The 26,844-nt window shown below is 35.3% G+C and overlaps 2 protein-coding genes and 1 long non-coding RNA gene across 3 annotated transcripts; 2 read left to right on the top strand and 1 right to left on the bottom strand.

Annotated features, from left to right (window-relative positions):
• The first annotated feature begins 308 nt into the window (after positions 1 to 308).
• LOC130742521 (uncharacterized) lies at positions 309 to 1,996 on the top strand. Its single transcript, XR_009021176.1, has 3 exons — positions 309 to 615; positions 784 to 853; positions 1,728 to 1,996. It is a non-coding gene; the product is annotated as an uncharacterized LOC130742521 (long non-coding RNA).
• Positions 1,997 to 11,823: 9,827 nt separating this feature from the next.
• Positions 11,824 to 17,326, top strand: LOC130745691 (GATA transcription factor 28). Its single transcript, XM_057598055.1, has 8 exons — positions 11,824 to 12,068; positions 12,578 to 12,921; positions 13,664 to 13,750; positions 13,831 to 13,964; positions 15,524 to 15,655; positions 15,846 to 15,951; positions 16,812 to 16,883; positions 16,977 to 17,326. The coding sequence occupies exons 2-8, from the start codon at positions 12,601 to 12,603 to the stop codon at positions 17,043 to 17,045; spliced, it is 921 nt and encodes a 306-aa protein (XP_057454038.1). The 5' UTR covers positions 11,824 to 12,068; positions 12,578 to 12,600; the 3' UTR covers positions 17,046 to 17,326.
• A 125-nt stretch (positions 17,327 to 17,451) lies between these two features.
• On the bottom strand, positions 17,452 to 21,200 carry LOC130745690 (KH domain-containing protein HEN4). Its single transcript, XM_057598054.1, has 7 exons — positions 20,602 to 21,200; positions 19,874 to 20,311; positions 19,085 to 19,333; positions 18,443 to 18,889; positions 18,203 to 18,276; positions 17,970 to 18,084; positions 17,452 to 17,761 (listed from the first exon to the last, which is right to left on the bottom strand). The coding sequence occupies exons 1-7, from the start codon at positions 21,052 to 21,054 to the stop codon at positions 17,618 to 17,620; spliced, it is 1,920 nt and encodes a 639-aa protein (XP_057454037.1). The 5' UTR covers positions 21,055 to 21,200; the 3' UTR covers positions 17,452 to 17,617.
• Positions 21,201 to 26,844: the final 5,644 nt, after the last annotated feature.

Raw genomic sequence — 26,844 nt, forward strand, 5'->3', positions numbered from 1 at the left:
TTTCTAGGTATGTTTTCTCAGTAGAATAAATTAAGCCTTTTTCGTTTCTTTTCATGATTTTTTCTCTTACAGTGATTGATAACCAGTGATTTTCATTTTTTAATTAATAAATTAATTAATTTTCATGCTACTTTCAAGAGTGCGCCATTTTTCTTCGTGAGCCTGAAACGATCATTAAAAAAAAATCATAACAAACAATAATATACATATATGTTATGTATTATAATACTATACTAACCTACCTAAAGGAAAATAAAACCCACGGCACCAGTTCTCTATTTCTAAAATTTAAAACCTATTAAAAAACTAACCTGGCCCTTTGGAAACCCACTATGCCCAGTATCTATTCCTAAAAAGCCATATTTCTTCTCTCGCGATATTTTCTTTCGCTCTGTGGCAAGGGTGCAGCGCTCCTTCATCACTTTCTTCTTCAATCTTTTGTCATTCTTCACCATAAGAAAATTACACCAAATCACCCCATGAAATTCATGCTATTGAAGGACAAAAATATCTTGCAAGTGGAAAGGTTGTTGGCATGGTTTTGGGAGATAGGGTTTGTGCTAAGGAATGAGAAGAGCACCCACCCCTTCATGATTACTCAGTCGGGTTATTGAGGTATATCTATCACTTATAGATTTAAGAATGATATTATAGTATATGTTAGACTTGAGTAGGATTATTTTAGGGTTTTGGGTACATGATTGGGGATTTAGTAATTGTTTACGGGTAGTATGACATAAGGTAATTAATGCTGAAGGTTTGAAGTTAAATTTTGGTGTTCAGATTTATCGGCTAGTGGTTCGTTCGGTTGGCGTGGAGCTGTTGAGAGCGATTCAGTTGATTCGTCTTGGTTGTGAGTGGTTTCAATTACTGTGGCATAATTTTATTACTCGATAACTGTTAGTTTTTATTATTTTAATAGATTACCTATTCATTTGAAAATTGGGGAAACATGCTTTTAAGGTTCTTGAGTTCTTTCAAAGTGAATTTTATTAAGTTCATTATGAGAATGCTTTATAAATTGATATAAGCAGAGAATTTATTCATTGATTTTATTTTAGAATAATGTGATATTGAGAATGCTATTTGAAGAGCATTGATGAGTATTGGAAAGTTTATTTTGAGACTGTTGACGAGACTTGAATTGATTTGAGAAAATGGTTTTGGGGATCCTTGATAGAACCCCGTAGCCGTTAACGGAGGTAACGACCTAGGTGCACCTAGCTAGATTGATTCCGGGAGGAGAGGGCTATCCGTTAGATGGAGCCGCCAGTGCACGGAGAGGGCTATCAAAGAGATGTAGCTTCCCCCGATGATACGATACGACATGTGATACGAGAGAGGAAAGGGCTATCCGTTAGATGGAGCCGCCCCTATCGGATAGGCCATCCCTTAGGAGGAGAGGGCTATCAACGAGATGGAGCCGCCTCACGGTTCTACATGTGTGGCCCTATGATATTAAATTATATTTCTGATTTCAAATGCTTTCATATGATTGACTGGATTTTATCAAGCTTCATTGAAATGATTATTTATAAACTTGGCAAGTTTGATGCTCTCTTATTTGAAATGGTTCTTATCAATTTTATTTATATTATATATATTGTCCACATTGAATTGATGGTGGAAAACTCGTGCTTATTCTGTTTCCCTTTCCTGTTCATGGTGGTTGATGACTGCTCACTAAGTCTTTGTGACTTACCCCATTCATTATTTTCCCTCCACAGATTCACAAGCAACTAAGTAGTAAGCGGGTGTCAGATTCAAATCGTTCAATTTATCTTATTGGTAGGCCTCCTTTGGTTGGTGGCTCGATGGGTGTCTTTTATTTGATTCTAGTTATCTGCAGCTATAGGGAGTATTAGGAGGATTTTAGATTTTAGATTTTTATTTATTGTTTTGTTGTAAAAGTTGTACTAGAGTGCTAAAATTGAAAATTTCCTTTTAATGGAAGTTTGAAAATGGAGATCATTATTTGACAGGTTTTGTCATTTGAGATATTGGTAATACAGATGAGATCTTGTATATGTATTTTTATAAAATATAGAGAAACATATGTAACTTTAGAGAATAGTTTGGAAAATGATTTTTGTGAGAAACAGGCTTGCCAGACTAGGGTGTTAGTCTGTGCGCCAGTCACGGCTTAGGTTTTCGGGTCGTGACAGAGCCTGTTGCTTAGCCCCTTGCATGTTGTGGCTGCTTTGAGTTGTGAAGATTGCAAATCAGAAAAAGTGTGGTCTCAGCTTGCTCATCAGAAAGTGGTATGACTTTGGTGTGGTTGGGTATCTTTACTTCTCTTAGCTTAAAGTGGACTTCGATCTTCTTCTTGTTGAAAGATTTTTACTTAACCACTTTCGAATCCTTCAAGATTCAATCGTAGTATAGCAAAGGGTTTTTATCGTCCTCAGGGAATTGGAAATACAACGTCGTTCTTTAGTAAAACCACTTAAGCAATGAATTTAACAAAGTTTTTGATTGGTTGTTTCGAAATACGTTGTAAATATAAAGGAAAGCGATAATAACAACGGGTTTAAACAGATTGAGAAAACTTGTTAGGATTGGGTTTCGCACCTTAACTGTTATGAATCCGTTAATTCAACACATATGAATCATTCTATTCTTGATTCCATCACACCAGTTCTTATCTAACTCATTAATTCCTTACATGAGAAGATTAACGGTCCGCTCTCCTAATTACCGATGTCTCGCATAACTAACAAAGCGAAGCGTGATTGATTCGGGTGTTTAACGACTAACAAACCTAACTCTATGTCTAGCAATTAGAATTATTAGATGATATAACCTAAATCCAATTCAAATATGTAGTTTTCACTCACACATCAAATCTCTAATCAAGTTCTAATTGATCAAGTTAAAACAAGCTTTAAGAACAAGATTATATCATTGAAATCAAGAGATAGATAGATTCATATGCATAAGAACTAAATTAGATACATAGAGTCAAGGTACTACACCAAATCCTAACAAAGAAAAGCTTAGCTATCCATAGACATGGAAGCTAGACAAGCTTACAAGAGAAATAGGATGGAAGTGATGATCCGTGCCGACTTCGGCGTAGCTCCAGCTCGATGGAAGCTTACCCAAGCTCTAAGTTCCTTCCCTTTATGTTCTCTGTCGAATTCTCTCCCCAAAAACCAAGTTATATCCTGTTTTGATATGAAAAGAGCCTTTTATAATGTGCTGTCACGGGCCTGGCCGCTGAGCGGCCAGTTACTTCAGAGGAGGGTAATTGCCACCGCCTTGGGCGCTGAGCGGCCTCTGCATACCGCTGGGCGCCCTGGGCATATTCAAATTCCTATTTTCTTGCCAAAATTTGTCTTCTTCATTGAATCTTCATTCCTTAAACACAAATCAAGATCATAATCAAGTTTAAGCACATTCTATCCTAAAGTACATATAACAACAGTTCTAAACAAAAGAAATTAGATTTGGTCAAGGTTTCTCATGAATTTACAAGGATAAATGTCTATATTTCTCATTGAAATTAGGTAAAATTGACACTTATCACTTCTGTCGTTGGTGTAGAACCACTTAGAATTAGATCTTGGATGTAATAAATTGCTTGATTATGATTTATTTGAATATGAAATGTTTAAGATAAGTTTTTTTCTTCTCTACAATGATTTCACTCATGAATGAGGGTTGTTTGTTTATCAGAAAGTGGCTGCAATAGCTAAGGTAAAGCTTTAACAGTTAAATCCGCATGCATGCTTATACATTTCTTTTTATTGTTTAGGTTTTTAGCATCATAGTGTTTGTTCTCTTACAGTTGGTTGACATGAGACCTCTACGGAGATCTCTAGGGAAACTTGATGAGGTTTAGAAGAGAAATTCTTCAAAAATTGATTTCAGATTCTGGAGGTGTTGTGTCAATGATTTTGATACAAGTATGTGATTTTTACAACAGAGAAGAAATATTATTAGATGAGAAGAAGAAATGGTGCAAATGTTGCAATGATTAGAAACTTTGCTCTAGAGGATGACTTATTCTTTCAAATTGAAAGTCAAATATTCAAGTTCAAGTAACAGAGGAGGACTCAGGGGTGTTGGTTTTATTTTCTGATAGTTTTAAAAATTGTGCCTGACCTTATCAATTGTTTGTTTGTAGGTCTTGAGATTAAAGAAGAATACACCTATAGAGTTGTTACCATGGAAGACAATATAGAAATAATCATGAGGAGACAACCTATCATGGTCAAGTCTGATATGTGTTGAATCAAAATAGCTGAAATAGGGGATTGCGCATTTGATCACAGAAGCTACTTTTATTTCAATACTTACCAATAACCGTTAAAAATAACTGCTCATTGTCAGTTATGTTTCCTATTTTTAATCATTGCTTTAAGTGTCTTTCAAAGTCAGTTACAAGGTAAAGTGTATTTAATAGTCACTTACAAGGTTTAATGTTGTTAATCTTTTATTATGAGTCATTTAGTAAGCTTGAGTTTCCATGAGTTAAATTTGAACTTATAATAGAGCACCTTTTGTAGTAAAAGCAAATATGCCACATGCATTCATGATAATTAAATAAAATCCATTTAAATTCTCTTTCTTAATAATAAACTAATTATGTACCAAAAAAAATAATAAACTAATTAACTTAATGCAATAAAACTAAATTAAAAGTTGCATATGCTGAATTAATATCATTTAGGAATTATATAGCCGTTATTAAAATTAAAATCATTTATGATGGAAATGATCATTAAAGCTAAAATCATAATATGGTTCAAATTTTCACCCCAACAATGATGATAAAATCATAATATTGTTTTGAAACTGAAGATCAAACTCTAAGATATATTATGATATTTACTAATAACAACAGCCACAACAAACCTTTTAGAGGAAAGTTCATTGTATTGGTGGAGTCTTTAGCCAAATTTTACCAGTTGTGCCTAAAGGTAGAAGGTATGATATTATCCATGCCGCTATCAATGTGTTTTTATCTTTTTGATCATTGTCACGGACTTTGACATTTGTCCCCATAGTGTCAGTTTTGAATTTAACCAATCACCACCGAACCAAAAAAAAATTAGTCCATTGAGAGACATATTTCTAACAATAATATAATTTAATGAAATATTCCATGCTTCAAAATTTTGGCCAAAAAATTCTAAGGAAATTTAAATTAATGCTAGCTATAACAATGGTTCTTATCTTTGGAATCGAGATAAGGTACTTTTATTAACAAAAAATGTGAGGCTACAAACCGGAAAATCAGATACAAATATTGTTGAGCTAAATTTTTTTTCGCATAGGAGATGGAAACACAGGTAAGCAGATAAGAGATGAAACTACCTTGGACATCCCTCAGAAACTTTTGATCCCACATCCAGGTGATTCAATGGCTTCTAGCCTTCTATAGTTCAATCTACTTATGTTTTGGAAGCAAATGTTATATTTGGAAAAAATGCCGGACAGAGAGTGTCCATACCAAGATTTACATTAACTCCACAAGATATGAGGATTTATTTCAAATTTCAAAGGAGACAATTTTCTATAACACTCTCTTTTGCCACGACAATAAATAAAAGTCAAGGGCAATCATTAAAAAAGGTGGGGTTATATTTGTCAAAATCAATGTTTTCACATGGCTAACTATTTGTAGCATTCTCTAGAGTCCTGCATCGTAAAGCATTAAAAATCCTCATTTTCCATAGTGATGGCTACAATTCTGATAGTATTTCAAATGTAGTTTACAAAGAAGTCTTTCACAATGTCATATGAAGAACTTTTTACATGAAATGTGGAACATCAATTTTTATTCTCAATGTACTTATTCCAATTGTAAAAAAACTAATTAAGTGTCTATTTTTAGCACATACATCTTACTTCAACTCCATGTAATAAACTATTTAGTACATAAACAAATAACCATCAATCGGGAATTTAAGAAAAAAAATAGCAACTTAAAAAAGCAAAAACAAACGTTCAATAAAAAAAATGATATAAAATAAATTTTAAAAAATAACACATATTTATAAAAATCACACAAAAAAAAATTGAATATCCTCGTACATCGCACGGGTAAAAAATACTAGTATAAGAATAAAAAAAGGGTAAACCCCAATGCTTTCATTAAATTTCATTCACCTTAATATCCTTATTTCTTTAATAAAGTATTATAAATTAAACTATGTACATCCTAATTCATCTTTTATTCAAAACTTAAAAAGTAAAATTAGATTCTATTTAAAAATGATTAAAAACCTAATTCCTTCATGTTAAAAAATCCTTTATATGATTTCAACAAATGTTTCAAAATTAAGCATTCAAATATTATCTTAAATTATTCTTAAGCTTTCCAATTGCATTCCAATTACAATTTATATTATAGACAACGAGTAGCAACCATTAAAATAAAAGGTTTTTTTTACCACTTACTCTAACTAAATATTTTACCACAGAATAATTTGCATGACCTAAAGTAGAAATAAAGCATATAGACCTGCATATGGTGCGCGGATCCTATGTTTGCAAACAGGAAACAACACACAGCAGGGAGCAGAGCAGGTGAGGGTGAGAGTGAGTGTCTTTTGAATTGATAAAAACACAAACAGAAATAGAAATACACACTAGACAAGAGAGTGAGAGAGTTGGAGAAGAAGAACAATGAGGTGGAGATCTCTGTTAATTCATCTAAATGGAGCTATGTTTAGTACTATCGTAAGTTTTTATTGATCTCTTCTCTGCTTTAATTTTCTCTGTTTGATGAGCACTAAATATCAAAAAGCCACAACCTTTTTGATGTTCTCTTCAGTCTTCTCTGATTGAATATAAAAAAAACGCAACCTTTTTGTTTATGTAATGTACTTATTGAGATTGAGCTTATCTGTGTCGAAGCTTTGATTAGAGGTCGTTATTTGTATTTTTCAGCTCATTGACTTGGGTTATGTTGTTAAAGCATTCTTGTATGCTTGTGGGTTTTTTAGAGGTTCTCAGGAGGTTTTTGCTATAGAGTTTGAGCTTGTAGTCAACTTTTGTTGACGTGGTCACTATACCCATGTTGGGATGAGATGTTTCTCAACACTATTATTATTTATATAATCATATTTATCTTTCAAAAAAATAAAATAATGCATGAAGTTATAAAAATTACAACTTTTTGATCTTCTCTTCAATCTTCTCTGCTTGAATATAAAAGAAATGCAACATTTTTGTTATGTACTGTTATGGGTTGAATGCATGAAGTTATAAAAATTGCAAACTTTTTAATCTTCTCTTCTCAGCACTTGAATATAAAAAAACACAACCTTTTTGTAATTTTAAAATTGTGATGTACTTTGTTTTTTGTATATGAACTTTGGAAGGAGAAGAAGTGGAAAGCTGGCTTGGCTAATCGGAATGGAGCTCCTTCTTCTTTGTTCAGCCTTGTAAGTTTCCTGAAAATTTTATGTAGTACTTCAAGAATGTTTGATTTTGAAACAAATTGAAACATAATATTTACCTTATTTTTGAACCAAACATTTTTTAAGTGCAACCTTTCTTGAAATGTCAAACTTTCTTACATAAGTAGCATACATGTTATTTTAACAGTGAGGTGAAGAGCTCTGTTAACTCATCTGAATGGAACTATGTTTAGTACTATTGAAAGTTTTTATTGATCTCTTCTCTGCTTTAATTTTCTCTGTTTGATGAGCACTAAATATCAAAATGACACAACTTTTTTTATCTTCTATTCAGTTATCTCTGCTTGAATATAAAAAAACGCAACCTTTTTGTTATGTATTGTATTGTTGGGGTTTTAATAATGCATGAATTTATAAAAATTACAACTTTTTGTTCTACTCTTCAGTCTTCTCTGCTTGAATGTAAAAGAAATGCAACCTTTTCGTTATGTACTGTTCTGGGTTGAATGCATGAAGTTATAAAAATTGAAACCTTTTTAATCTTCTCTTCTCAGCACTTGAATATAAAAAAACACAAGTTTTTTGTAATTTTAAAATTATGATGTACTTTGTTTTTTGTATATGAACTTTGGAAGGAGAAGTGGAAAGCTGACTTGGCTAATCAGAATGAAGCTCCTTCTTCTTTGTTCAGCACTGTAAGTTTCCAGAAAATTTTCTGTAGTACTTCAAGAAGGTTTGATTTCGAAACTAATTGAAACATAATATTTACCTTTATTTTTGAACCAAACATTTCTTTTCGTGCAACCTTTCTTGAAATGTCAAACTTTCTTACTTAAGTAGCATACATGCTATATTAGCAATGAGGTGGAGAGCTCTGTTAACTCATCTGAATGAAGCTATGTTTAGTACTATGATAAGTTTTTATTGATCTCTTCTCTGCTTTAATTTTCTCTGTTTGATGAGCACTAAATATCAAAATGACACAACTTTTTTATCTTCTATTCAGTTATCTCTGCTTGAATATAAAAAAACGCAACCTTTTTGTTATGTATTGTATTGTTGGGGTTTTAATAATGCATGAAGTTATAAAAATTACAACTTTTTAGTCTTCTCTTTAGTTTTCTCTGCTTGAATGTAAAAGAAATGCAACCTTTTCGTTATGTACTGTTCTGGGTTGAATGCATGAAGTTATAAAAATTGAAACCTTTTTAATCTTCTCTTCTCAGCACTTGAATATAAAAAAACACAAGTTTTTTGTAATTTTAAAATTATGATGTACTTTGTTTTTTGTATATGAACTTTGGAAGGAGAAGAAGTGGAAAGTTGGCTTAGCTAATCAGAATGAAGCTCCTTCTTCTTTGTTCAGCACTGTAAATTTCCAGAAAATTTTCTGTAGTACTTCAAGAAGGTTTGATTTCGAAACTAATTGAAACATAATATTTACCTTTATTTTTGAACCAAACATTTCTTTTCGTGCAACCTTTCTTGAAATGTCAAACTTTCTTACTTAAGTAGCATACATGCTATGTTAACAATGAGGTGGAGAGCTCTATTAACTCATCTAAATGGAGCTATGTTTAGTACTATTGTAAGTTTTTATTGATCTCTTCTCTGCTTTGATTTTCTCTGTTTGATGAACACTAAATATAAAAAAGCTAACCTTTTTTATCTTCTCTTTAGTCTTCTCTGCTTGAATATCAAAAAAACGCAACATTTTTGTTATGTATTGTAAGTTTTTATTGATCTCTTCTCTGCTTTAATTTTCTCTGTTTGATGAACACTAAATATAAAAAAGCTACAACCTTTTTTATCTTCTCTTCAGTCTTCTCTGCTTGAATATCGAAAAAACGCAACCTTTTTGTTATGTATTGTACTGTTGGGGTTTGAATAATGCATGAAGTTATAAAATTACAACTTTTTGATCTTCTCTTCAGTCTTCTCTGCTTGAATATAAAAGAAATGCAACCTTTTTGTTATGTACTGTTCTGGGTCGAATGCATGAAGTTATAAAAATTGCAACCTTTTTTATCTTCTCTTCTCAGCACTTGAATATAAAAAAACACAACCTTTTTGTAATGTTAAAATTGTGATGTACTTTTTAATCAGAATGGAGCTCCTTCTTTGTCTAGCACTGTAAGTTTCCAGAATTTTTTTTGGAGTACTTCAATAAGGTTTGATTTCGAAACTAATTAAAACATAATATTTACCTTTATTTTTTAACCAAACATTTCTTTTCGTAGAACCTTTCTTTAAATGTCAAACTTTCTTACATAAGTAGCATACTTGCTCCTTTTGAGTTCGACCCTCTTTATCCTTTATTGCTTTGTATTTCTTTTGTTCCTTCTACCCAATTTAGCCTTGTTGCCACTAGCTCCATCATGAGTCATGAGATGAATAGAGTGATCTTTCACTTTCACTTCCTTTAGTTTGACAATTTACTAAAATACGTCATCTTTTTTTTTCTTCTATTTAGTTAAACCTCCAAAAGTTTTTCATTTCTTTTGTTTGTTATATTGATTTGGTTTGACATTACCCTCTAAAAATACTAGTTAGATAATTATTGACACCAAAATATTGAAGCGTAATAAAATGACTAAAATCATTACGAGCATATTTGTGCTAGTTGGGTAGAGTTTAATAGTTAGTCGTTTGAGGGTTTAATGGTCTATGAAGAAGTAGCCAACAGGGGTAGCTTAGCACATGGATCGAATCTTCAAGCAAGGAATATTGTAAAGACTTAGGATAATTATTATATTCATGATAACTATTTGAATCCTAAGTTTTTATGCTTAAGACCGGAAATGAATTTGTCCCTTAATAACATGAATATTTTCTAAGGATTGAGCCCGCCGATACACATAAAAGTTCAAATATTCAAAGCTGACTCGGACATAGAAGCAAACACCACCCCCGTTTTGGAACTAAGTGAGATGTTTGAATGTGGAAGAGAACATGTTGTGCCTTGTAACCCTTGTAGCTAGTTAGAATTCACCCAATAAATAAGGGATGATGTCAATTGTAAAAAACACAATCAACCAACATAAATACAATTACAAATTTTTCGTATATCTTTTCTTTCCTTTACTTTTGAGCCCTTTATATACATTTTAGCATTAATTTTCAAGTCTTTAATACTTATCCTTAGTCATTTATTTATCATTCCAACAGTTTACTTCCTATCTCCAAGTCATTTACCTTGCACTTCTCAGTAGTGGTTAACTAAGAGTTTTTCGAAGTATCTTAGAAACTTATGTTGAGGCACATAATCTCCTCCTTAAGCAATCATTTTGATTAGGAAATTAACTAGTTGGTTGCTTGGCCGCTCCACATCAACTAAACACTAATATCATTTATTTGAACCAACAATAATACTACTGTAAATGGAAGTGGAGGTGGCGGTGATCGGTGGAGGATAAGAGACAACCTTAGTAGTAGTGTTCGAATATAGGGCATCAAGGGACCACCCTTGGAGATTTGATTTTCGTCCCTCAATGGAAAATCTTCCTATGGACGCCCTCAAACTTAGGTTTTTTTTTTGAAACCATCATTGCCGGAAAAAAGCTCCGGCCGCCGTGGTCAGGTATCTGTTTTGCTTGACGTAACCCTCTCTCACCACCATTTTTCTCGTAACCCTCTCTTTATCATCTCCCTTTTGCTTTCGCTTCCCTCTTTTTCTCATCTCTCTCGGTTCATGTAACCAAGATTGTTGGCTGTGAGACCCTGATCGAACGATGTCAGACCCAGATCAAAGGGTTTCAAATGCAGATATGAAAAGAAGCAAAACCCAGATTGGTGGTCCATGAACTCAGATCTTCCCTTCTCCTCTTTCTTCCTCTCACCGGAAGTACAAGAAGACCTGCAAAACCCAAATTGGATTTTTATGGGTTTCAAATGAAGATGATGAAAGAAATAGGTGAAGATGATGACTTTTATGGGTTTCAATGTGAATTTATTAGGAGATGAAGTTAGGTTAGTGTTAGATTTAGTTTTACGGTTAGAGTTTTAATTAGTAAAGATTTGGGGGTTAATTAAAATTTATTTATGTTAGTTTTATTTTATTTTTTAAATTACACGTCATTTAATGAAATGACGTGACATGTCCACATAGACCCAAAACAGACACCTGATCACGACGACCGGAGCATTTTTCGGCAAGGATGGTTTCCAAAAAAAAAACCTAAGTTTGAGGGCGTTCATAGGAAGATTTTCCAACGAGAGACAAAAATCAAATCTCGTTCAAAGTTCAGGGACGGTTTTCAGGTTTAACCGTTTTTCATAGGCACCATCAATGGATTGAACTCGAATCGAACTCTAAAAAGAGTCAAGCTATGTACCAGCTGTGTTAGATGTTGTTGGCAGTTTACTGACTATAACATTGTTCAAAAAAGATGATGTAATAAATTTAAGAAGTTATTAATTAGACGCAATGATGAAATATTTTTTGGTTTGTGAAAAAGATTTTGACTTGGAACTAGGCTCTGTCTGTCGTGTGTCTCCCTGTCTGTCTCTGATCTCATTCCTCATCCCTTTTCATTACCGACCCACCCTTACCCATTTTCACTCGCATTTCATTTTCCCCCCTTTACTCTCTCTTGCTCTTCATCTTCTTCCTCACTTCCTGTCACCCAATCCTGTGCCTCCTTGCGCTTCTGGGTTGTTCTGCAAATCAATCCACAACCTCCAATTACCTTGCCCGTGAGTTCTTCTCCTTAAAAATGCATTCTTTTTCATCATATCATAATGAAATCTTTTGTGGGTCGTTTCCTTTGATTCACATCGTTTAGTATTGGATGTTTTGTTTTTCTGATCATTGTTTGTGATTCAAAACCATTCCTTTACAATAGGGATCCATCAAAGTCTGTAAATTCACCTCAAATGTTTTTTTTTTGGCTGTTTCTAGTATCTTCTTGTCTTTTTTGGCTATGTTTTTCTCCTTGTTTCATCCTGCAGCCATTGATGAATGTTGATGTTTGTCTGTTGTCATACTTTAATTGGAATTGGAATGTCATATCATACACTATCCTTCACTCTGATACTTTTCTTGCTATCTCAATGCACTTTCCTGATTTTATGTATAGTTGGTTTGCTGCTAGAATGTCATGCTTTGCTTAGTCCATATTTAGTAGCTTCTTTATTTTTCTCTGTTGGTTTTGCTAGTAGTTCTCTTTGGCTGCCTTTAATCATCTTTTCTGCCATTTCCAAAGGTATTTTGGGCTCTCTCTGTACCATGGATAGTATTAATGGGGGTGATTCTCGGACACACATCAGTGATGAACAACATTCTTTGCTTGGTCCATATGTGCAAGAACATGAGCATCATGAATTGCACCATATGAGCAATGGGAATGGGATTGATGATGATCAGAATAACGGTGACAATACTAACTGTGGTGGAGGTGAGAGTGTGGAAGGTGAAGTTCCCTCCAACCATGGAAATATCCATGACAATCACACTGTAATGGTGGATCAAGCGAGTGATGGTGGGGATCAGCTTACATTGTCTTTTCAGGGCCAGGTTTATGTCTTTGACTCGGTTTCACCAGATAAGGTGCATCAACTTATCTGAGCTTTTTACTCTTGCATTGACATGGTATTATCTTCTGTTTGAAAAGCCTTTGCTGAAAATATTAATTTCCTGTAGATTACTTCAATTATATCAGTTTAATGACTCCATAATGTTTGCGTGTGAGAGAGAATCTATGCATGAAATCATTAAACACAGGAATGCTTGAGTTATAAATAATAGAATCCATCTTTGAAATTATTGTCAAGTGGTGCACTTCATGACCATTTATGGATCCTTACATGCTTGCTTCAGCAAATATTGCTGTAATGCACTTTATGGACTCAAAGCTGTGAATTCCTAGTTACACGGCAATAACTCCAACAGATGACAGCTACGCTTTTATAGCAAAAAGCACAATTTTATAATTCACATGGATAACAGCTACGCATGTTTGGTTTTTCCTTCTTCTAGCACTGGTCATTATTGTTGCTAAATTGGATCAAACAAGAAATGTTGACTTTTTTCTAGCTCAGGAACCCCATACTTTATATGCACAGGTATCGATTTTGTATTGTCTCAATTTTCAATGCTTTTCATATTGGAAAGCTTATCATACTATGCAGTTTAACATGCTTTTTGGCATGTATTATAATATGATTTGAAAGACTGCTTCGGTATAAGATAATTAAGGAATTCTTTCCATTATTAATCAAGCTGCGGACCTACTTAGAATTTGATTCATTGAAGAAAATTATTTATGATAATCCTAGGGTGTCATTCTCAGGTTCAAGCTGTACTGCTGTTACTGGGAGGCCGTGAAATACCTCCAACTGGGCCTGCTATGCCAGTTTCTCCTCACCAGAATAACCGGGTATTACTACATTATTTGGTTAGAGTGTGACTTATAGCATTATGCTAGTAAAATATCTTGCTCATGGAGTATTTTATCAGGGGTTTTCTGGTACTCCACCAAAATTCAGCGTCCCTCAGAGAATAGCATCATTGATTAGATTTCGTGAAAAGCGGAAGGAACGAAATTTTGAAAAAAAAATCCGTTATACTGTTCGTAAAGAAGTAGCGTTGAGGTATTGTGCTTACTATCATTATAACTTAGATTAAGCTATCATGGAATATTAGTTTATGTGGAAATCATAACTTCACTCTACAGTCTACTCAATTTATGTTTGTAAATGTTTTGAGTTGTTGATAACAGTAAAAGGGTGGAAAGGAGGAAGTAGTGGCAAGTTCCTTGAAGGGTCTGCAATCATATATATTTTCCTTTTAAAGCTGCCTTGCCTTCCAACCATTGTTAACTATTTCTCAGGATTCTCTTATCACCCTCCCTCAAAGTGGCTGGTAGTACACCATAAGGAACATGACAATTTCCTCTAGTTGGACTCCATCTTGAGGAATCCTTAGGTCCATTGCCATTACCTATTTTCACTTACTGAATTCCAACATATATATCTCCATTTTCTGCTCTTGAGAATACAATTGAGCCCAATAAGCTTCTTGTGATCTACAAAATTACTCCACTCCCCTTTTCAGAGATCTCCTTGTTCTCTTCCCCGAGTTTCCTCTAAACTTTCACAGCCTTCTTTGTCATGTTTCATCCTTCAGGGATGTTTGGTAGGTGTCCGGGCTTCCTTAAAAAATCCTTATGGCAAGAATGCTGCTTAACATTGTATGACATTGAACTAGTTGCTAATTTCCTGCTGGTGTAGTGAGGTTTGAAATGAGTGATCCCACTTCTGATGTAAGTAATGAGTGATCCCCCTTCTTTCTTTGCTCTGCATAATACCTAGGAAAAGAAAATTTGCACCATTGTTAACCTTCGATTTGGTCCCTAATCTTTGCAAATGAAAATGGCTTGTCCTGAGTTTATAGGGCTCAAGTTTAACATAGGTTCACAAATTCAAGCTTAAAATGAAAATTGGATGGCTTATAATACCAAAAGTCTCACATTTTAAGTACCTTGGAGGCTTGGACTTGGATCTATCTTACAAAGTAACGGAGATAAAGATGGTGCTGAGCATAGGATCCACGCAGTGTGAATGGAGGATTGCTTTGAGTATAATTTGCAATCAAAAAGTACTGCATAAGCTTGAAGGAAAATTTTATCACAGCTATAAGACCTGCAATGTTGTTTGGGATTGAATATTGGATGATGAAAAGCTAGGCTAGTATTGCAAAGATGAGAATATTCCAATGGCTGGGTGGTCATGCAAAACAAGATAGGATTAGGAATGAAATCATTAGAGAGGTTGTTTGTGTAGCTCTTATTGTCGAAATGATGGCAGAGTCTTGTATTAGCCTCTTAGGTTATTTTTGTTACTTTTATAGATACCTCGTTGTAGCTTTGGGAAATCATGTATAAATTCTTTCAAAATCATGTAGCCTTCACAGGCATGGTTTAACTCAGCAAAATTGTTAGGGACATCATGGATACTCAACACTCCAGTAAAGTTCCAGCTTAACTCCGTCTGAAATATGTGCATCTACCATCTTCTAGCTTTAGCCTTCTTAAAGTTATGTAATAGCATAAATATAGTGAATGTATGAGATCTGGCAAGTTTATATGCTGTTGTCTGTTATTTTGTTATATTTGCACCACTTGCTGACAAATACATGTTGACTTCTGTAGGATGCAAAGAAATAAAGGTCAGTTTACATCTACCAAGTCCAACCATGATGAATCTACTTCAAATGCAACAAATTGGGGAACAAATGAAAACTGGACGGGAGACAATAATGGATCCCAACAGCAAGATATTGTGTAAGTTCAGTGGTTCATTCTGAAACAAGAGAGACAAAACTATGAATAAGTATTCTGGATTTTATGGTTAACTTTATCATGGCTTGAAATGAAAGCCTTAGTCTAGTCCCTTTGGAAACTTTTGAGCCTATCCTGAATTCATCTTGTAAATTTTAATTGATGAATTGTGTATTCTATCAATTCATGGCAGTTGTAGACACTGTGGCACCAGTGAGAAGTGCACACCAATGATGCGGCGTGGGCCTGAAGGGCCAAGAACCCTCTGCAATGCTTGTGGACTTATGTGGGCAAATAAGGTAAAATCGGAGCTATGTTTATTCCTTATGTCCTCTACTGTTTGTCTTTTCTATGTTGTTCTATAAAATTAACTGTTATGGTATATGTTTTTCTCTAAACAACTGAAAAAGTACCTTGTTGTGGTTTATGTCCCTTCTAATACATTATGGACATCTTAATATTATCCATTGAATTATGTGCATATACTATCTTGATATGAATGTTAATTTGCAGATGTTATATCATGCAGGGCTCCGCTGGTCACTAATAATATTAGATGCTATTGTGTTTAATGCATGTTTCATCTAGACATTAATTCAATAACCTACAAGGAAACTGCAGCATTGAATTCTAGGGATTATGTCCTTTTTTAAATGGAATGCTGCAAAGCTTTTTTTAACGTCCAACATACCTTAAATCAGTATGTATTAGTAATCACGGACTTGAATTTAAATAATCTGATCTTAAGTTGGACCTGAATCAATGATTTGACAATCGGTTTAAGTTACTTGAAGAGACCATCACAGATCCAGTTCCAACACCATGCCCTAATCTAGTTTCAGGGAAAACATAAAACATCAATTCTAATCATTTGGATCTTCAGTGAGTTAACATATCATTCTGGTATCTAATTTGTATTTAAAAGAAAATTACAACACAGCCACTGTGTTTCTTTAAAATATATGACTAATTCTGGTATCTGGACTTGGAAAAGATGTTTCATGTTTCATTATCAATTTAAATGCAGTAGGGATAATACACAGCATGTTGCACTTTTATTTTATGTCAAGTACTTTCACGTGGTATCATTTGGTAAAAAAATTATCCCATATTTTGTCTCAGTTCGTTTATTTTAAGTTTCCATTTTTCTGGACCACAGGGAACTCTGAGGGACTTATCAAGGGCAGCAGCACTCATGCCTGGACCAAATTCTTCATTAAACAAGAATGAGGTGGAAAACCATGAATTCATGAGTTTTTATCCATCTCTTTCCAACTTAAATTTACATCCTCGTGAACTTAATTTTGCTTTCCACTTTTTTCAGAACAAAAACCCAGAGGCCAGCCAGATAGTGCTTAGAGTCCCAGGAGATGCTGATGAATCATCATCATAGACCTTTATATTTTTGTCATATAAAGGGCTAGTTCGGCATTTTTGGCGTAAATTTTTGAATGAGCTTTCTGTTTTATATATTAGTAAAACCATGTAATATTGCACAGCTAGTTCTTTTTGGACAATTTGATTCATGTTGGGTTCCAAACAGCTCTAATGAACTCTCAGAGGTTTTTTGAGTTTGAGCAGTTGAATTGTATTTTAAGAAAATTGGTCTTTATGTTTGTTTAGTTAATGAAACTACTTAAAATCGGGAAGGGGTTCAAAGACAACTTTTTTGAAGTTAGTGGGAATGATTCTCTTAACCTTCCAAACTGTTCAACAATACAAGTTTTATCATTTATGTTAGGAGGGTAACTTACGGCTTGAATAGTTGGAATCAACAATAAAAACATGGTAACTTATCATTTGGCGCTGGAAAATCTGAATAAATTTATGTCAGCTGAACGTACAATTCACAAAGTAGTATTTCAACCTTGATATGAACATCTCTAACATGATAGTACAAGAATTACAAGACCTTAAAGGTATAAACTTGAAAACCGCTTATAGAAAACCTTTGTCCCTGCAGTCTCAAGCTGTAGTCTGCCCACATAAGATAAAAGCTTGTATTAGGCATTGAGCAGCGTTAATTTGATCAGGTGCTCCAGATACACTGACCAGACCTTCGGTGGCTCCAGCCTTTGGATCATGAACCACAACGTTTGCACCAGATATCTGAGAAAAACCCTAATGTCAAAACACCAAGACAATTTCTAGTAGACAAAGGGATTGACTACTTGTTTGGATACACAGTGGAAAACCACATTGGGCCAAAATCACGGTGGATAGTAACAACTTCAATTAGCTATTGTGACTGCCCACTGTGATTTTTGACTTCACCATTGTGTATCATAACATGCACTAAAAATGTACATAAACAAACCTGTCTAATGTCAATTAAGTTACTATTGTTCTCCCCATACACGTGGCTTAAATACATATGAGGGATGGTGATCTCAACGGTCGAGCTAGTAGCATTCTGTAAGGGGTTTCCATTGCTGGAAATAACATACAAATCATTATAAATTCAACATTAGTCACAACACCGAGGAAAGCGCCTATCGACAAAGATAAAATATAAGATTGTGTGAAAATACAAGAAAATCATGTACTCACTTTCCAGGAGTCCCAGTTCTTGAAGACAAACTAGAAGTATCAGCTGTCCCTCCTGGATTTCCTCTTTGCACTGCCTGAAATACAAACCTAAAGAGTTATACTTATATCTTATAACATCGTTCCAAAATGCACAAAGGGTTGGCACACGGGTGGAGGGGACCAAAAAAGAAAGGGTTTAGACTTTAGACCGATATATATGAAATCCCCAAGGCATTAATACACCCAGAAAGTGGAACTGACCAGAGGATTCCATGATCTAGGAGAATTTGGTCCTTCATAACCACGAGGATAGGGAACTCGATCCATGTTTGGTGGTGCTGGAGGGGGTGGTGGGGCTAGAGAAGGTGGACCACGATTCATGCCATGTAAATATGCATGCTGATGATCAACAGGCATTGGGGGAGCAGATGAATGCTCCATCCCATGAGGAAACCCAACTGGAGGAGGGGGGTGGCCAGAGGACATCAAGTGATTTCTTGGCCTAGACGGAGGAGGTGGCATCTCTGGAAATGGTGGCATATGTGGCGGTGCACTAAAATTTGGAGGAGGTGGCATCTCTGGAAATGGTGGCAAATGTGGCGGCACACCAAAATTTGGAGGAGGGGTCTTCAGTGGGAAAATGATTTCTCGAATTTTGCTGGTTATATGAAACAAGGCATCTCGTACGGATTGTAAGGTCCCAGTAACCTGTGATAGAAAGTTGGTCAGCAAAACACAAATCAGTGTCAAAAAGAAAAGCATACAAAATTCTGGGAGATGAGAGTTATATGTCATTTCCTGATATATTATTTTTAATGTTCTTATTTTTTTCATTTTGATTGAACTTACATGGCATCAAACTATTGAATATAATTCACATGCGTGTCTAAAAGCGCCAAATACCTGTACAACTTCTTCATTTTGAGGAATGTATTTAATCTGTTCCTTTGAAAAGATACGAATACTAGCACCTGTGGCTCTTCGCATTTCAGAGATAACATGACCTCCTTTGCCCAAGAGGAAGCCTACCTGTGGTGAACGCACAAGGAGCCTAGCAGTAACTGCATTACTTTGTTCAAATCCAATCTCTGTAAGTCGACAATGAACGCGAAAAAGAGCTTCTTGGGCAGGAGAATGCTTCTGGTCAGAATTCTGCAGAATGTTATATCAATTTCAGTGTTGTTTCCTTCACAAATATCATAGACATTGTATGTCAGATTTAATAAATTCCCTCTTCATTTTCCTAAAGGATGCCAACATGTTTGTAACGAAAACTATCAATACAGGAAAGTTACCATTATTAGAATAACTCAACAGCAACTCACATAGTAAACAATCTGAAGCTGGACCCCCAGCCACAAAAATCACACATTTGTTACCTGTTCGATTATAACAAAAGAACAATCATATTTTAGATTTCTAACAAATATCCCCATAATAACTTGAGACCAGAGAGCCAGCTCACAATAATCTGAACAAGCATCCAAAGCAACCAACCACAAACATTTGAGACCTAACATCGAAGAGCTGACATAATTTACTCCGACCAAAGCAAAGTTACAGAAGAATTTTAAACACAACATATTGCAAGGTTATTGACCATTTCATGTACAAAACTATCCTATGGGTAACTATAACTAAGGTGCAAGTAGAGTATAATTTATGCAAGACAGAGTTAAGTAGTTATCATGCCTCTCGCGTAGATATCACAATCACTCGCTCATCCGAATCAGGTCCAGCCTCCACAATTTGTATAGATGCACCAGTTTCATTTTGCAGAGCCCGCACCCCCGAACCACCTTTCCCAATAAGACTACCAACTTTATCTTGCTGACACAATAGCTTAAAGACAACCTCCTCTTCGACAAACATTCTATGAGAAGGTCCAGCGCTCTCAGGACCCGGAAAAGGAGAATACCCTCTGGGATGATGATCAGGACCATAAGGGCCTGGCGCGTAACCCCGTTGAGGATAAGGTTCACCCTGAGCAGGAGGTGCCATTCCATGACCTATCCCAGGCCCAGACGGTACAAAAGCACCAGAATTCTCAGCATCCATCCTCGCATGATCCAGGAGACAGCTCGAAACAGAAAGAAGCGCTTTCTTTACAACATTAAAGTTTCCCGTTATCTGCATATATCATAAACCTCCCTCAATGAGTCAGAGCTCAAGTAAGAAAACCACTATTAGCACTACAAATTACTAAAATACAGCCACAAATTTGCAGCCATTGCATAAGGTAAGGTAAACAAAATTTAATTCTACAAAACAACCTCTAATTTGATTACTTCTATAAAATCAAAGAAACAAAATGATAGATTACAATTTACAAACACTGCAGAACTCTCTTAATCCAAAATAATTGACAATCTTGATGCAATAAGTGGCATTGGTAATGCAATATCATATGAAAAGAATACCTGAATGAACTCATCACCAGGAGAAGGAAGAGGAGGTTGGTCCTTGGGCAAAACCCTAACCTGAGCTCCACTCTCTTGCCTGATCTTCTCAGCAAACTTGCCACCTCTCCCGAGTATACTTCCAACCTGATAGCTGGGCGCCACCAAAGTACACGCCACCGCGGAATTCGAAGTCGTGCTCTCCTCCTCCACCATTCTCTCAAAAACCCTAATTAAGGCAAGCCGCGCCGGCGACTCATCGCCGCCGCAAGAAGCGGGATGTTCGGCGGCGCCGACAATAGTAACGAGGCGATCGTCGCCGCCGCCGAAGTCGTCAACGTGAATGTTAACTCCATCGCCGGCGAGGCCCAGTAAGTCGGCGGTCTTTGCGGCGGCCGGACATAAAATTCGGAAAACAGTTTCCGGTGGTGCCGGGGGGACATGGCGGCGCTTGTTGTTGTTGTTGGAGGACATCACGTGAAAGAAACCACACTTCCACTGCAACAATGCTTCTAGATTCACACCCTTTTGTGGTTACTTTCACTTACTGTACACGTGCCTCTGTCAGTTGGTTACAGTTAGTTACTTAGTTATAGGCTTTAGGTCATGTTTGTATTTCTGTTTGGAAGGGCTAACACCAATTTGGCAATTTTTAACTTTGTGTCATGATGTTTGGATATTTTTAAACCCCTAAACAAGTGCTCAACTCAATTTAAGGGGACGGCGTCTTCGGTGGGTTACTTTAAAAGTGACTCACCGTAGTACATTTTAATTTTAATAGTCAATGATAATAATGCCCATGAATATTTTTTATCTTCCTAATTTTTTTTTATGAATCACAAGTTGGCCGTAATCCATGGAGGAAGTGAATGTGCATCATCACCGGCAGCCCTCCACCGCCTCTCATCCGCTGGAAAATACCCCTCTATATTTCCCCCTTTTGTTCCATCCATTAATGACTTAGTTGTTTGTTTTCAGATCAGATCTATTTTTTTTGCTAGCAAAATCAAGGGAGGGTGACATTTACAGTAACAATTTCAGGTTTTCTTACATACCCATTTCTTTTTCTTCTTCTTTTTTTCATTTGCAGCATAAACAGATTCATATTCATTCGTTTCATCACCAGATTTGTGAGTTTGGATCTTTTAGCTCTTTTTTTACATTTTCCTTTATGTTGATTTGGGAGAGAGAGTGAGAGGTATCACGAAACTCAGCCACCATGTAGATCTGCATCACAGAGGGTTGCTGGGTCACCGGAAAATTGATCGGAGGCGCTTGCTTGAGTCACCGTCAGAGATGACAACGTCCACCGGAGCTCTTGGTGGTGCTGCTAGTTTTGGAACTGGAACGAAGACTGTAGAGAAAAGGATAATATTGGAATGCAAGTTTAAAATTATTTAAAAATATCTAAATCTAAACCGTTGATTTTTTTATTACTATATCTAAAGGTATATATTCAACTGCACCACCGTGTGTTAGTTTTTAAGTGTATCACCGAAGCCAACACCATTTAAGGGTGTGTATTGTGTAATGTTCTTTGGCTTAATTACAATTTTGGTCCCCAACGTTTACCAATGCCACGATTTTGGTCCCCCACCTAATTTAATTACATGAATGGTCCCCGACGTTGTAGGTCGTGTGCAACGTTAGTCCTACCGTTTATTTCTTAATGGAGGAGGCTTACGTGGACGTCTAGTTGGAGAGAAAAATGAGATCTGAGGAGAGAGGGAAGCACGTGAGTATCACGTGAACTCACGTGAACCTTATATGAACTCATTATACCCAAATCTGAAACCCTAGGGATCTAAATCGTGTTACCTTCTTCGTTCCAGGGAGGTCAGGGGTTTGGGTATAATGGGTTCAGATAAGGGTCACGTGATACTCACGTGCTTCCCTCTCTCCTCATACCTCATTTCTCTCTCCAACTGGACGTCCACGTAAACCTCCTCCATTAAGAAATAAACGGTAGGACTAACGTTACACACGACCTACAACGTCGGGGACCATCCATGTAATTAAATTAGGTGGGGACCAAAATCGTGGCATTGGTAAACGTCGGGAACCAAAGTTGCAATTAAGCCATGTTCTTTTCACACATCTGAGGTGGAGAGAGATGGAAGGAGGAGAGAGATAGAAAAAAAAGAAAAAGTAAGAGAGAAAAAGCATGAGATGTCAAGGGATATCAAAATTATCCACAACCGTGGATAAAAATTCCCTATGGGTAAAACTCCCCGCACTCACGGGTATCCACATATTTATTTAATGGATATTTTCACTATCAATTTATTAATGGGGCGGATACGAATATTGATATATCCATATTCATGGATACTCACCCGATATATAAAATATTAAAATATCATATATATAATCGGAGGTGTATATTAAATCTAATCTCTAATGACTTTGTGTTGGAGTAGTTCTCCTTTTCAAATAAACTTGTATGATGGTAATCTTCAGAAAATCTCTTAAACTAAAAAAAGGGTGAAGAAAAAATTATTCACTTTCATATATGGACTGTGAAGTCTAATCTTGAATTTAATTTTTAATATTATTTTTAGTTGAACAAATATGTGTGAGTTTATATATGTTCATGGGCGAGTTCAAAAAAAAAATTGTTCATGGGTGCCCATGGATATCCACGCATAATATAAAATCCACTTAAAACTCACTTAATGGATGTCCATGTGAGTATGAAGCAGGAACGAGTATGAATTTTTAACTGCAGAGCGGGTGATGGATGTATACTACTCATGCCCACCCGTACCCATTGACATTCATAGAAAGAAATAGCAATAAAAATATGTGAAAATGAAATGTATTAAAAATGATGTGTGAGCATATCATATATCATTATTGGTTTGTTTTTCAATTTGAACCCCCTCAATGTGCTCTTAATCTGCACTGAACGATGTGTTATTGTGTTTAGATATTTTCAACCCACACATCCATCCTAACTTACTTTGTTTCTAGAACCCACTTTCACTCAACGCAACACAACCATCACTTCTCCGTTAGGTTGAACCATTGAGGGTAATTAATATTCAATTGAAAAATAATTAACCCCATCACATTACCATAAATTGACCCTCTCCTTTCTCCTTTGCTGCGTGTTTGCTGTGGGTTGGAGCATACATTTTGTGGCTTTGTTTATTTGTGAATTTCATTGAACTGGTATTTGGATAAAGATCTTATTTTATAAGTGGTTCTTTTCTCTAAATGTTCTTCTTTTTTATGATTCTTTTCTCTAAATGTTCTTCTTTTCTATGAGTATTTTCTCCAAATGTGTTTATTTATGAATTTCACTATAGTTAAAAAGTAATCAATTTCATTTTTTTTATAAAAGTGCTTTTAACTATTACTAGAGATGGTTTCACAGTGAGAAAGTCATCTTCCTAGTTTGATAATTGGTTTCCCATGGGTCATATTTGTCGTCAGTTTCCTTTTGTGGATATTCATGATAAAAATCTTACTCTTAAGGATGTTTATGTCACAGGTTATTTTAATGCTAATTTGTTGTATTCTTGTATTCCCCATTATCTTTTGTAGTATATGGGTAGCTTTCAGCAAGTTCTGTTCGATGATGACACTCCGGATTGTTTGATTTGGTCTCACACTGTTAATGGGGGAATGAGTACCAATGGCTGGTGGGTCGCGATAATGTTCCTCCGGTTGTTCCTTTCTGACATGTTTTATGGAAGCTTCAGGTTCCGCATAATATCCAGTTATTTGTTTGGAAAATTGTTCTTAATGCTCTCTCTAGCTCTGCGTTCTTGTTTCATCGTCACATGGTTAGTTCTGGCCTTTGTTGCCGGTATCGTACTATGATGGAAACAGTTGTTCATTGTTCGTGGAATTGCCCAGCTTCTTTGCAGGTTTGGCGTGAGATCGGTTTTGTGTTCCCGGCTACGTTCTTCACGCATTAGTCTTTTCAGGAGGTGTTGCATGATTTTTATGGTTTTAGCTTGCTTGTGATTCTGTCGACGACTTGGATGATTTGGAAAGCTAGGTGTAGAGTTTTGTTTGCTGGTTCGAATCAGCAGACTTTCCAGGTGGTGTGTGAAGCTCGGGCTCTTTGGGCTTTGGTTGCTCAGGTTCTTCATCGTTCTATTTCTCCGCAGACAAAGCGTTGGGTGCGATGGATCCCACCTAGGCCAGGTTTTGTTTCACTACAACACTGACGGCAATTCTTTTGGGAACCCGGGTCCCTCTGGGTTTGGGGGCGTTGTGCGTTAAGCGGAGGGTAATTGGATTTTTGGGTTCGTTGGAAATGCGGATTTGGTGATAGTCTTTGTGCGGAGCTTTTGGCTATTGTTCGGGGCTTGACTTTGTGTTGGGAGCATGGTAAGAGATGTGTGGAGCTTTTCACAGACTCTATGCTAGCGCTAGGGCTTATCATTTCAAATCATCCTCTGTTTCATCAGTATGCTTGCATCATTAGTAGCATTAAGAGTCTGCTTCGTCGGAGTTGGGCTGTCCACTGTCGTCACTTGCTTCGCGAAGGAAATGTCGTTGGTGATTTTTTGGCGAAGCTTGGTTCCTCTCATTCGAGCGCTACCAGTGTTTGGAATTCTCCTTTAACTAGTGTTATGCCCTTATTGCAGGCTGATGCTCTAGGTGTTTCCGTCTTAAAGCCTTTGTTTCTTTTGTTTTATCTTTTCATTCTTTGCTTTTGTTTAAAAAAAACTATTACTATCTAAACAAGATTCATTTTATGAAACTTTCTTTTGAAATAAAAGTATAATCACATTATAATGAACTCATATTAACTCATATTATGTTTTGCAAACTCACATTTACGCGAACTTTGTTTTGCAAACTAATATTCAAAGATTTACTTATCAAAATGAACAAATTATAGAATTGACAGACACAATAATAGTTGCAGATGCAACCATAAATGGAAAAGCTAAGTTTATTTAGTTTGGATTGAAGCCAAATCCAAGACCTAAATTGAACGAAGTCTACAACCTTCTTGGAATCTAAAATACCCCCTCTAAATATCGCATTTATTTATGTGGTTCTAAGGTTTTTATGCTTTGATATTCTTCGTTAGTTTGTTGTTTTAGAACTCTTCCTCTTGTAGCTAAAAAAAAAGTGTTAAGAGCCAACCAAACTACCCATGCTTCTTTCTTTTGGTTTAGTGTTAAGATAAAGTTGATTAAATATTGTTGCTTGGACCCTGTAAAATAGGCCCACTAGCTTTTATTTTTTATTTTTTTTCCTATCGTGCACTTTAATAATAAGTGCTTTAATATTAATTCTACCAGTCTATGGAGTGGTTTGAATCAAAATAGAGGCATATAAAATGTTGGATTGTGATAGTAGCAGTCATGATGTGGTTAATTACGCACTTGATAAAAATCTAGAGTGAAACATCATAAGAAATTTTTCTGATAGATTCTACCAATTCAGTAGCTAGCCTCACAAACCATCGAAACAAAAAACTAGGCCGCCTCCCATTAATATCCCAAAACCCTAAAACAACCTTTTATATTTCAAGAAGATTTGAATTCATATTCTTTTAATTTTATTCTACCATTCTGATTGTTCTCTTTTTTATTTAATTTCTTTTACGGTTATTTTAAATTTAGAATAATTTTTAGCTTTAGATTTTTTTATAAGCTCTTTTTAACTTTAGACATTCTTTTTTTTAAACAACATTAGAGATTGTGTATAACGTGATTTTTTTATGATATTAAAAAATATAAAGTTATATAAAAAAAATCATCATATTCTTTTCACTTTTTACACAATCCTTATATTCTAAACTAATTGATTGATATTATGTTTACTCTACCTTTTCTCTAAAAAAAAACTCTCCACCTTTCTCTTTGTCAATCAAATCTCTCTTCTCTCATTCAATACTCTTAATTCAAATTCTGCTCCCTTTTCCAGCCCCTAATCTAATCTAAATAGTATATAAAAGAGAACCTAAAAGATGGCAAGTTTTGACACTTGACATCCATTGGGAGATGTTTCAACTATTTTTCTATGATTAAAAAAATCAAAAAGAAATTAGCATTACTACTTTTGGAAACTTTGGAATGACTCATTTGATATTCTTTCTTTTATTGAAGGGTAAGCATGTAATAAGCCACCTATTTTATTTATATTTCGAATTTTATAATCCTGTTATATGCTTCATATTAATATTAATGACAATTCCAAAATTGTCTCCCACCACCTCTTTATGAACCAATAAAAAAATTTCATCAAAAAAAATTTAATCATTATTATTATTATTATTAAATATTCTACCTC

The sequence above is a fragment of the Lotus japonicus genome, chromosome 3 (genome assembly GCF_012489685.1).
Source record: "Lotus japonicus ecotype B-129 chromosome 3, LjGifu_v1.2".
In the NCBI taxonomy this organism is placed as follows: Eukaryota; Viridiplantae; Streptophyta; class Magnoliopsida; order Fabales; family Fabaceae; genus Lotus; species Lotus japonicus.